At 34.5% G+C, this 13698-nt stretch overlaps 1 protein-coding gene across 1 annotated transcript; it reads right to left on the bottom strand.

Moving 5' to 3' along the window:
* Positions 1-6550: 6550 nt before the first annotated feature.
* On the bottom strand, positions 6551-13077 carry LOC129146020 (killer cell lectin-like receptor 2). Its single transcript, XM_054696766.1, has 6 exons — positions 12994-13077; positions 11221-11319; positions 10870-10953; positions 9932-10039; positions 8846-8997; positions 6551-6610 (listed from the first exon to the last, which is right to left on the bottom strand). The coding sequence occupies exons 2-6, from the start codon at positions 11309-11311 to the stop codon at positions 6551-6553; spliced, it is 495 nt and encodes a 164-aa protein (XP_054552741.1). The 5' UTR covers positions 11312-11319; positions 12994-13077.
* Between the last annotated feature and the right edge of the window lie 621 nt (positions 13078-13698).

The raw sequence follows: 13698 nt of genomic DNA, 5'->3' as shown, positions 1-13698 counted from the left end.
CTGACATCAGACTTCTCTGAAGAAACACTACGGGCAAGGAGAGAGTGGAGGGACATAGTCAACAGACTCCAAGAAAACAGATGCCAACCAAGAATACTCTATCCCGCAAAGCTCTCTTTCCTCCATGAAGAAAGAATATGGACCTTCCCAGACAAAGAGAAACTCCGGAATTTCATTGCGACTAAACCCCCACTCCAAAAAATACTACAAGGAATCCTAAAGCCAGAACCTCAGAGGGACGAATAACAACGAAAGAAGACCAAAAAAAAAAAAAAAAGTTATTAAAAGAATAAATAAATAAAATCAAAGGAAAGACAAACATAATGGCAAATACAGATGCTAACATATCAATATTAACTCTAAATGTAAATGGACTAAACTCTTCAATAAAAAGACACAGAGTTGCAGCCTGGATTAAGAAACAAAACCCAACCTTTTGCTGTCTCCAGGAAACACATTTAGCTACAAAAGATAAAAATAGGCTCAAAGTCAAAGGATGGAAAACAATCCTACAAGCAAATGGGCCAAAAAAGAAAGCAGGAACAGCTATACTTATATCAGATAAAACAGACTTCAAACTCAAAAAAATAAAAAGAGACCCCAATGGTCACTACATTATGATTAAGGGGACAATACTTCAAGAAGAAATAACACTCATTAACATATACTCACCAAACGAAAGAGCACCAAAATATATCAGACAACTGTTGTCCTCTCTGAAAACAGACATCAGAGAAAACACATATGTAGTGGGAGACTTCAACACACCACTATCAACAATGGATAGATCAACAAGACAAAAAATAAGTAAAGAAACTAAAGCTCTAAATAAGGACCTAGAGCATTTGGGCTTAACAGACATCTATAGAACACTAAACCCAAAAAAAACGGAGTACACATTTTTCTCAAGCGCACACGGATCATTCTCCAGGATCGATCACATACTGGGGCACAAGACAAACATCAACAGATACACCAAGATTGAAATCATACCAACCATCTTTTCTGACCACGAAGGCATCAAACTAGAAATAAATCATAAAAAGAAGGCAAGGAACTATCCTACCTCATGGAGATTAAAAGCCACACTACTGGAAGACCACTGGACTAACGAGGAGATCAAAGAAGAAATTAAAAAATTCTTTGAATTGAATGACAAGGAGGACACCAATATCCTAAATGTATGGGATGCAGCAAAAGCAGTAATAAGAGGAAAATATATAGCAATAGAAGCTCACATCAAAAAACAAGAAAGAACTCAAAGAAACAACCTAATCTCGAAGCTCAAAGATCTAGAAAAAGAACAACAAAAAAACCCCAGAACCAGTAGAAGAAAAGAAATAATAAAAACCAAAGCAGAAATAAATGAAATTGAAACTAAAAAAACAATCCAAAAGATCAATGAAACCAAGAGCTGGTTCTTTGAAAAAATAAATAAAATAGACAAACCCCTAGCCAGGCTCACAAAGGAAAAAAGGGAGAAAGCACAAATACACAGAATCATAAATGAAAGAGGAGAAATCACAACGGACACAGCAGAAATCAAAAGAATAATCAGTAACTACTATGAACAGTTATATGGAAAGAAGTTCAACAATCTAGAGGAGATGGACAAATTCCTACAACTCTACAATCACCCAAAGCTAGATAAAGAAGAAATAGAACACCTAAACAGACCAATTACAAGCAGCGAAATTGAAATGGTAATTAAAAACCTCCCCAAAAACAAAAGCCCAGGACCTGATGGATTTGAAAATGAATTCTACCAAACATTCAGAGACGAATTAGTGCCTATCCTTCACAAACTCTTCCAAAAAATTGAGAAGGAAGGGATAATACCAAACACGTTCTATGAAGCCAATATTACACTAATACCAAAACCGAATAAGGACAACACAAAAAAGGAAAACTATAGGCCAATCTCCCTAATGAACACTGATGCAAAAATCCTCAATAAAATTTTAGCTATCAGAATCCAACAATGTATCCATAAGATAATTCACCACGACCAAGTTGGATTCATTCCAGGGGCACAAGGATGGTTTAACATCCGAAAATCAATCAACGTTATCCAACACATCAACAAAAAGAAATATAAAAACCATATGATAATATCAATAGATGCTGAGAAAGCTTTCGACAAAGTGCAACACCCATTCATGATAAAAGCCCTTGAAATTCTTGGGATACAAGGAACATACCTCAACATCATAAAGGCCATCTATGACAAGCCAACAGCCAGTATCATTCTCAATGGTGAAAAGCTGAAAGCAATTCCATTAAGATCTGGAACAAGACAAGGATGTCCACTCTCACCACTGCTTTTCAATATAATACTGGAAGTCCTAGCCAGAGCAATAAGACAAGAGAAAGACATCCAAGGAATCCAAATAGGAAAAGAAGAAGTCAAACTATCACTATTTGCAGATGATATGATAATATACATAGAGAACCCCAAAATCTCCACAGAAAAACTAATTCAACTCATCAATCAATTCAGTAAAGTGGCAGGATACAAAATCAACACGCAAAAGTCAGTAGCCTTCCTATACACAAACAATAAATCTGAAGAAGAAGAAATCAAAAAAACCACCCCTTTTATTATCGAAACAAAAAAATCAAATATTTGGGAATAAATCTAACAAAAGAGGCAAAGGACCTATACAAAGAAAACTATAAAACACTGTTAAAAGAAATAGAAGAAGACACAAAGAAATGGAAAGACATCCCCTGCTCATGGATTGGAAGAATAAACATTATTAAAATGGCCATCCTACCAAAAGCAATATACAGATTCAATGCTATTCCAATCAAAATCTCAATGGCATTCTTCAAAGAAATAGAACAATTATTGATGAAATTCATATGGAATCACCAAAAACCCCGAATAGCCAAAGCTCTCCTGAAAAAAAAAGAAGGAAATGGAGGCATCACACTCCCAGACTTCAAACTATACTACAAAGCCATAATCATCAAAACTGCATGGTATTGGAACAAGAACAGACATACAGACCAATGGAATCGAATAGAAAATCCAGAAATAAACCCACAGATTTATGGTCAACTAATCTTTGACAAAGGAGCAAAGACTATGCATTGGAGCAAAGAAAGTTTGTTCAATAAATGGTGCTGGGAAAACTGGGTCGCTACATGCAAAAGAATGAAGCTTGACCACTACCTCACACCATACACAAAAATCAACTCAAAATGGATTAAAGAACTAGACATAAGACCTGAAACCATAAAATACATAGAAGGAAATATAGGCGAAACACTACGGGATTTGCACATCAAAGACATCTTTACAGACACATCACCCAAAGCAGTGATAGTGAAGACAAAGATAAACAGCTGGGACTACATCAAATTAAAGAGCTTCTGCACAGCAAAAGAGACAATAACAAAAACAAAGAGAAACCCACCAACTGGGAGAACATTTTTGCACCCAACACTAATGATAAAGGACTGATCACAAAAATCTGCAAAGAGCTGATGAGACTCAGCAACAACAAAGAAAATAATCCAGTCAAAAAATAGGCAGAAGAGCTAAAAAGAAACTTCTCTGAAGAGGAAATGCAAATGGCCAACAGACATATGAAAAAATGTTCAACATCACTTGTAATCAGGGAAATGCAAATCAAAACTACCATGAGATACCATCTCACACCAGTGAGAATGGCACATATTAAAAAAACTAGCAACAACAAATGTTGGCGAGGGTGTGGAGAAAAAGGAACTCTTCTGCACTGTTGGTGGGAGTGCAAACTGGTCCAACCACTATGGAGAGCTGTGTGGAGATTTCTGGACCTACTAAACATAGAGCTTCCATATGATCCAGCAATTCCACTCCTAGGTATTTACCCAAAGGACACAGAAACATCAATTCCAAAGAGCACCTGCACCCCTATGTTTATAGCAGCACTGTTTACAATAGCTAAGCTTTGGAAACAACCCAAATGCCCAAAAGTAGATGACTGGATCAAGAAGATGTGGTACATATATACCATGGAATATTACTCAGCATTCAAAAAAGATAAACACATGCAATTTGCAGCAACATGGATGGCGCTGGAAGGGATCATGCTCAGCGAAATAAGCCAAAAAGAAAAAGAAAAATACCGGATGGTCTCACTCATAGCAGGAATCTAGAAAACTTAAATAAGGGACCAGGAAAATGAATATAAGAAAGTGAAAATCAAAATCAACAAAAAACTATGAACCAGAGACACTTTTTGGGGGGTGGGGGGCGGGAGGGGAAGGATTGGGGTCAGAATGGGGCGTTTGCAATTGTATGGGGGAATATAAAAATAAAATTTAATATTTAAAAAAAAAAAAAAAAAAAAAAAAAAAATAGGAATATTATACTTGTAGACTACAGCGAAGAGGGAAATCCTACATTGTGCAACACTAGCAAGAATGGAAAATAATGCTACTTCAATTAAAAAAATTAACAAAAAATTTTTTTGAGTTGAAAAATAAAATTTTGTACTGGGGAGGCAAGAGCATAGGGATGTCGTGATGGTTCATAGGTGAATTGGTGGTAGGAATTTTATAGGGACTACACCTTAGAGGAGAAAACAAATATTGTACAAAAATGAACAATGATGTAAAATATATAGAAAGATAAATATTTAAAATAAATAATCACATTACTGTAAAAAACTAAAAGAAAAAAACAAAATCTTGTGAAATTGAACAATGACACAAGGGAGCATGGCTTTAAATTTTAGGATTAGGTACAATACACAAGAGAAAATTTAATGCTAATGATCCTCCATGTTAATGAACCCAACAAACAGTAAGTAATGATTTCAAGAAACAAAATTATCAGTGAGAAGTCACCAACAATTCCCATTTTGCTATTTATTGCAGAAGTACTGCTTTTTGGGTATCTCAACACTTTCCATGTTGTTTCATGGTTCTTCACTTATCTGTTTAACCACTTTTCTCACACTTGTATCCTTGCCTCCCCATTACTCTCACATCCTCTTGAACATTTGGGTGTCTAACAGCTCAAGCCTTAAATCCTCATGATCACATCCAGCCTCTTATTATTATCACTATCTATACACTGGGATAAAACAAATTTACATCCCATACATACCTCACATTTGAATTAATAATAATGTTAAAAATACCCCATGCAACATCCCACAGTATTTAAGCATTGCTTAGATTAATCAAATTTATTCTAAAGCCAATATCCAGAAATTTCCCATCAGTGTTCATGGCAACAACATTGCTACAATTTCTGGACCCAAAACTTCTGATCAAAATACGCTAATAGTTTTTCATATTTATGGAAAAAACCTAAGTTCTTATGGAAACCTCCTATGTCCCACAAGCTCACTCTGTTAACTCTCTGATTGACTTCTCTCCCTCTTGCTCACTTTGCTCCAACCTCATAGACATTCTAGCTCTTTCCTCAAGTAGGTAGATACTCTCCCTCCTCCAGGCCTTTCTATCAGCTGTTTTCCTACTAGGATATTACTGATTTAGTAGCCACATGTCTTGTTCATTCAAGCCTATGTACAAAGTCACCATCTCAAGCTCCCTGACTACCTCCTTTAAAATAATGAAATCTCTTCCTCTTTCATCCACCTATAAAAAGGTAACAGAAGTTACAAAAGCAAAATGTTACTTCACTGTGCTTAAAAAGACTCTCCATTAAACAACACAGGAACAAATAATACTTCTCAGGTCTGAGTACCTGGGGCTCTGAGACCAGCATTTGGTTGCCTCTCTGCAAAGTGACACCAAATGGAATTAAAGATGGTCCCTAAGGCCCAAAGGATTTTCACTGCTCTTCATCTATAACTTAAGAATCAATAGCTGAACTATTTACAATAGCTAAGCTTTGGAAACAGCCCAAATGCCCAAAAATAGATGACTGGATCAAGAAGATGTGGTACATATATACCCTGGAATATTACTCAGCATTCAAAAAAGATAAACACATGCAATTTGCAGCAACATGGATGGCGCTGGAAGGGATCATGCTCAGCGAAATAAGCCAGAAAGAAAAAGAAAAATACCGGATGGTCTCACTCATTGCAGGAATCTAGAAAACTTAAATAAGGGACCAGGGAAATGAATAACTATAAGAAAGTGAAAATCAAAATCAACAAAAAACTATGAACCAGAGACACTTTGGGGGGGGGTGGCAGGAGGGGAGGGATTGGGGTCAGAATGAGGGGGTTGCAATTGTATGGGGAATATAAAAATAAAATTTATTAAAAAAAAAAAAAGAATCAATAGCTGAAAAAGACCGAGAAGGGAAAACTATAAAATGAAAACTTACACTATAGTAGAAATTTTACACTATAGTAGAAATTTTTGAGTCATCCAGCCACTTCCAGGTATGATTAGCTTCCTCTGTATATAATCCAATCCAATAAGCATATTTTATTTTTCTCTGAATGAATCTCTGTGGGAAGATTATCAGTCTTCATAATGTCAGTGATAACACTTCACCTACAGAGGACCCTCCTAAAATACAGGCACATTTATTCTCAAAACTCTATGTTCAACAGAGCCAGCACTAACTTTTCTATTTTGCTGAAAAGAAATGGAAGTAAAAAGGTCTCATGGATGAATCACTCCAGTCTTCCTGAGAGGATGAGAGACAAGAAAGGGACAAGTTGGACTAAATAAAAAATCCCTGCATAAAATTGATACAGAAATATAACTGCATTAAACTTAGAATTTCTACCATTAGAATACAACTTAAAGATTAAAAAAGAGCTGAAATCTGAAAATATCTGCAGTAATTTTGTTTAAAAAATGAAGTAATTTTTAATTCAATAAGAAAACAAAATTAGCCAGTAGGCTTAAAGGGAAAAATTCAGTAATAGATATTTCACATGAAATAAAATATGTGGTTAGTAAATCTAGAAAAGTGCCAAGCTCACTAAAAACCAAGGAAATGCAAAGAAAAATTAAAACAGTACATTTTATTACTATTCAATGGAGAAAAATAAAAGATAGCAGAGGTCAAAGAAAAATCTTTAAAACTATTTAAAAAATCATGTCAAAAAATAACTTGGAATTGCCATACAAAGTTAACATTTATATACCCTTTATATACTTTATAGAGCCAGTCACTATTTTCAAATATCATTGAACTGAAGTCACTGCTTTATTTGTACTCAGGTTTTGTAAAGCAGCAAAAGTCTGAAAATCCTAAGTAAGCCGTTAGTGTGAGTGTCATGCTCTCTCATAACAAACTCAGTCACAAGGCTAATACAGAATATCTGTATTCCAATTTTTCCTGACAGCAAAGTTATCATCCAATGAGTCAAGAATATGCAGTCAGGTTTTTGCCTTAATCAAGAGCAAAAGCTTCAAAAAATTTAAAAGAAGCTAGAATACTTCATGGAAATAGAGGGTTTATCAATAAACAATATATTTAATAAAAACTAGAGAACAAATGGGAATAATAATAAAATAATAATAAAACTAGAGAAAAAATGGGAAATTGTAAGAAAAATATGGGTTATAAATAAGAATAATATAATGAAAGTAGAACAAAACAAATTACTTAAAAATTGATTGATAACACCTGAGGTATAAGTGATTAAGGTATTTGTGAGCTGTGTCTCGATGTGTGTATTCCTTTGACTCCATATATTCAATAACATTACTTTTCATTTGTTTCTTAAAAAGAGTGATTGATAGGGCCTCCCCGGTGGCGCAGCGGTTGAACGCTGGGTTGCGAAGCTGCCCGCTGCCTCTGCAGCGCCGGTTCGATCCCCGGCTGCTCCCCGGCCACCGGAGGAGGGTCCCACATGGCGCGCAGACCTCTCCTGCCGCCCGCTGCTCCCCTCAGCAGTGTACTTCGGTCCTTCTGCCTGCTCTGCTCCCCGCTCTGGCTCTGGTGAATTCTCTCACCCTCCCGTGCTTCTGACTGTACCCAGTGCTTGTATAAATAAATAAAATAAATCTTTAAAAAAAAAAAAAAAAAGTGATTGATAATGTCATTTGAATAATACAAGAATTTTATAAGCAATTAATCAGAGATATTTTTTAACTCCTCCTAACACACAAATTGAAACAAGATTGGTAGGATTAAATATTAACAATGGAATTCAATGTGTAAATGGAATCTTTAAACATAAGAAAAACTAGAGTATGTTAGAGTCACTTTATAGTCCCAAACCCGAAAACTTAACACAAAAATATCTAGATTTTCTCCTCTAGAAAACAGAAGCTTCCTCCGTCATTTTCATAAATAAGTAACACAAAATTTACTTTTGAGGAATTATTCCATCTCTATTCTTTTTAGTTATCATCTGTGTATTTCCATCTTCAAAGTGGTTGACTCATCTTTCTGGAGAAGTGTGATCCCTTCAGAATATTGATGGTGGAAGAATACACTTCAGTATGATGAGAAGCTCTTTTTTAGACTCCTCATAGTGCTAGGACAGTTTTCCTTTTTCATTCTGTTTTTTATTCTGTTTTATTTCAAGTAACAATGTATTGTAATGTTTCAAGTGTGCATCATTATCAAGCAACACGAATATAAAGGATACTATTTCACTACTGAATGTTTACTTTAGCACAAAATGATAAATACTGAACAGTATGATGTACAATGAAACATGAAGATAACCCATAAAATGAAAAAAACTGAAAATTATCACAGAACACCCACAGCAAAGCTATTTCTCCTAATTAAAACAATGACTCTGCCAGGTCTTGTTCCAGCTGGGTTCCCTTTTTGGAGCTAAATCTGCACCAGCACAAGTGTTGCCAACCAGTCAGTCATATAAGATTGGAGGAAATACTAGAAACAATTATTCTAACTCATACAGCACTTAGACTGAATAAAATAAACATAGCATACCTGCTCCTCCTCATCATCAATCTTAATGAGAGTAGAAGCACGTCCTTCACATGACTTCTTACTCTCTTTCCAAGTTTTCACATCTTTGGAAAAATAGTAGCAGTTTTTCCCACAGCAGCTCCATTTTCCAAAACATCCATCACAGTTTTTCTCTTGAAAACAAAAGCCACCATCACCAAGACCAGTTAGAGACTGTATTTACATGTATTTCATTGCTTACTACAGTCTGAAGAAACAGAGAATAGGTGATTTCCTTGTATTCTAAAATCTCTATGTTTAAGGATATTTCATCTCCAAATTCTGTAGGTAAGAATAGTGTGGGGGGGCCTCCCCGGTGGCGCAGCGGTTGAGCGCTGGGTTGCGAAGCTGCCCGCAGCCTCTGCGGTGCCGGTTCTATCCCCGGCTGCTCCCTGGCCACCTGAGGAGGGTCCCACATGGTGCGCAGACCTCTCCTGCCGCCCGCTGCTCCCCTCAGCAGTGTACTTCGGCCCTTCTGCCTGCTCTGCTCCCCGCTCTGGCTCTGTTGAATTCTCTCACCCTCCTGCGCTCCTGACTGTACCCAGTGCTTGTATAAACAAAACAAACAAACAAACAAATAAAAACATGCCTCTATAAAAAATAAATAAATAAATAAATAAAATAAAAAATAAGAATAGTGTGGGGGCCGACATGGTATCTGAGAAACCCAAAGCTATTGTTAATACCACACTGGGAAATCTTGACTTCTCAAGTACAAATAAACTGCAGTGATATGGAGTGCTTCTCCCTCAAGGGAAAATTCAATCCAAGTGAATATACGTGAATGATACTGATTCCAGGGATCTGTACCTGGGATCATACATCCACAAGCATAAATTACTCAAAAAATCAAATCAATAAGACAATGTACTAGAGGCTACTTACTTTGTGAAAGTGAAGCCTTCAATTAGCTACCATAAAAAAGTAAATTTACAAGAAAGATAATAACTAAAAGGTCCTGACAAAGTTTAAAGTAATATTTTAAGTGACATATTGAAATGGGACAGAAGGGAGTGATTCCAAAAAAGAAAAATCAGCAAACTATCAGTTTAAGTGATCAGTACATACCCCTACTAGGTGGTACAACTGAGTGATCTGCAGCTGCTGGTGATGAAGCATTATTCTCATATCTGTGTTTCTTGTCTTGCATTTTGCACTCAGAAGAACCCTTAAAAACTTCAATACATATAATCATAACACTATAAATGTCTTTAATAGATCACTTTATAATAATTTACTCTAATTCTATATAGCAAAGTACATGATGTTGCTAAATAGACTAATACAAGGTAAAAATATTATCAAGTGATGAGACGGAAGTAGACATTTTAAATAAAACAATAACTAGCTGTACATTTTTAAAGTATGTAAAAACAGTAATGAACATTAGTAAAACAGAAACTATAAACTGCAAGAAAATTATTAACTGTTCTCTAAGCTATCCATCCATCGAGTAAAGATTTCAAAGCTTGGGAAACAGTATTAAGTATGTTTCTTAGAATTTGTATGGTATGGTGCAATGTATCATTTCTGACCCATAGAAAAAACTCAAAATTATTTTTTTAAAAACTGAAACTAATTATCATTAAGAAAAAGATACTCAACGCAAGTGTTGTATATAAAAGTATTTTAAGTCATTGGAAATTTATCAAAACTGATGTATCACATTTAATTATATAAAAAATAAAGTTAATATCCTTTATGATAAGCATGATGTTAGTGTGCATGATAAAGTATGTAATATTAAAATAAAAATTCTCCCAATTCTATGGTCATATGAAAAAAACTGATACAAAGCTAATTTAGCAAAATTTTTGTGTATTACATTTGTTATGCTATCGATTGTGACATAAAGCTTATAACAAAATAATAAAATCATAAGAATCAACACCGTCACAGCCTACTAACATTTTTATAGTTTACAAAGTTCCAGCTAAAATCAGTATATTATCTCATTTTTCATCCTGGCTCATTTTTCTCATGAGAAATATGTATCTGATACTCACATAAATATCCTAAGCCAGTGCTTTTCAGTAGGAGTAAAAGGCATATTATTCCCAAATTTACTGCAATGACATGCCTTGGAAAATCTGCATAAAGTCAAAAGCAACATTTATAGTAAGTATGAGCAGAGCAAAGCCCTCAGACTTAGAACAAAATGGAAATTTATTTTAGAAAATAAAATTAATATCATTATTTCCTGTGATCAGTAATCTCATCAATATTACATTTACATAGACCTCTCAATTTATAAGAACCCTGTACATGATACGAAATATGTATAGACACACTTATCAAGGTTTTTTTCTTACCTAACATTATAATGTTTTCAGAAATCAAGAAATAAGAAACTTTACCTCCACTTGTGTGAGCTGGGTCTCTTTCATCCTTTTGTTTCTTTGAAGTGGGTGATTTCATCTCCCTGTGTATCATTCTGTCCTCACTCATTTTGAGGGCTGAAGGCAAAAATAGTGAAAGAACTTTGTGTTTCATAGGCACAATTAATAACACTGAAAAACGGAAGCTTTCCTCATGAAATAGTAGCCAGAAAAATGACGTCTGAAGTAAATGAGGTAAAGTAACCATTCTTTGGAGACGAACAGAAAAAAAATGATATTTTTTTGAAAATTTCTCTGTGTAATGTTTTATAACAGAGGTCCTACAAGATTAAATAATATTTCATTACAGTTTATAAACATATCATGCTAAGACTTCACTGTTATTTTAAGTAATTGAATTTACTGCCAAAATCTTAAATTGAAATACTCACCTAAAATTTTAGATTCATTCTCCTTTTAGCAATTCTATTTTATCACTTATTGCTGAAAAATGGCAACTACATCTGATAGTGAAGACAGTAATGCCCTCAGGAAGGAGACACACACTCCAATCTGGCAAATTCATCAAACTGCCAGACTCGGTTCAGTCATGTATATTATCCCTTAAACATTATCATGAGTCACTGCAGTCATAAATGCTACCTTGAGTATAAGAAAATATAAAATTCTCTGGATTTGGTGAAAGGGAACTGCAAAGCAGCCTTAAGTCAGTGAGGTTTGACTTGTAATTCCAGCAACATTGCTGCACAATCATGATTATTTTCAAGGTACAGATGAGAAAAATGAGCCTCAAACTTTTAACTAATATTCTCAAAGTCAACAGCTCATTAATAATGGTCTTTATTTCAGTATTTATGGAATTGATAGTATATTAACAGATGATATATAAATATTTAGTTCAAATGTTTCTGGTATGGTTTATTTATTTGATTATATTTATCCAAAAATATGATTCTTAACTATACTAGACTTATATAAACAACATTTCCAAAAAAATGTACATAACCTTTTTCCTCTAGATATATAATCAAAAAATAGTGAATAAAGAGGAGAAAAGGTGTTTCTACAACATGATTTTGCATTTATAGAAAGAAACAGTTTACTGTTCTCAAAAAGAGTTGAATCTTAGGTTCTTAAAATATTTTAAAATTTTACCATTTAATTACTTTGTAATCTATGGAAAATTGATTTGAAAAATAACGATAAAATACATAAATATACTATCATTTAATTTTAATAAATATTCTGTCTACCACAAGAACAAACTACAATGTAACTCTAGTTTTTTAAGTTAACTGGCTATTGTTCAGTTATTTTTAATTGAATGTCTGAAAACAAGAAATTTGTAAATACAAAATTGGATTTATTTTGATAGAAAAATAATCAACATCAAACATTAAAATTTTCCTTATTATGATTTAGAATGACTGTATATAGGCTTTGGATCATTGATTGGAAAGCAGTTAGGTAGCAACAATTGAGGTAAAAAAAAAAAAAAGAATGTATAGTGTCTGAAAAAGAATAAAAACTCCTCAAAACATTTAAGGATTAAACAGATCATATATGGCATAGTAAATATTTTGATCCTATTTCATTCTGATCCATCACTTTTTAAACCTATAGAATAAAATTAACACTTGACATAAATTAACATGGATCCCAAGGTCAGTTCTTCCCTGCAACAATCCAAAATCCTCCCAACTTTCCACAAATCTTCCCTAGAGCACATTGGGCTGGGGTCACACACCCACACTGGCTGATCACACCTGTGTGTTTGCCTTGGGGTCTCACCAGCTGGAGGACGAGCTTGGGCAGGAACACGGGAGGATGTGTGGGCTCTGCTGGCCTTGCTCTTCTGCTCTGAGGTGAGGAGGCCCTTGATGTGTGACTGGCCTCAGAGACTGTGTCAGAAGAGAGAGAACCAGGGAGCAGACAACACTCAACATTCCCTCACAGAGAATTTCTGCTGTTGATTGTATCTTATTTACTCCCCCACTCTGTGTCAGACAAGAGTAATAGCAAACCAAGGGAATGAGATTTAGCATTTGCTAAGAAGCTTGGGGCAGCTGAGGGGCAGATGGGGGGCAGGGAAGCCCTCTCATAATCTTATGAGATTAGAAAATTAACAACAAATATTTCAAAATTATAAAAATAAAAGAGAAATGTCCATATTCTATCCGGCATGAATGTTTTTTCCTTTTTATAAAATAAACTCCCAGTTGTGTTATATACATGATTAAAATACAAAAATGCACAGATTTTAAATAAAAAAATAAACATCTTTAGAATACTCAGATTGTTATTTTACAGAAAATATAAATACGTACAATATTATTTGTGGACATATAATATATATAATACAATACACAAAAATCACATTACATATAAATAGGTATAACTACAAAGAAGAGATTTCTTATTTGTTCTGCTCTCTTTAAATTTTCTGAAGAAAAAGGCTTTCTCCTGAAAAATAAAATTAAGACATATAGACAACGC

This window comes from Talpa occidentalis, unplaced genomic scaffold, assembly GCF_014898055.3.
Source record: "Talpa occidentalis isolate TD23 unplaced genomic scaffold, MPIMG_talOcc4v2.1 talOcc4.16, whole genome shotgun sequence".
NCBI classification, from domain to species: Eukaryota; Metazoa; Chordata; class Mammalia; order Eulipotyphla; family Talpidae; genus Talpa; species Talpa occidentalis.
This window is presented reverse-complemented; position numbering and strand designations above follow the sequence as displayed.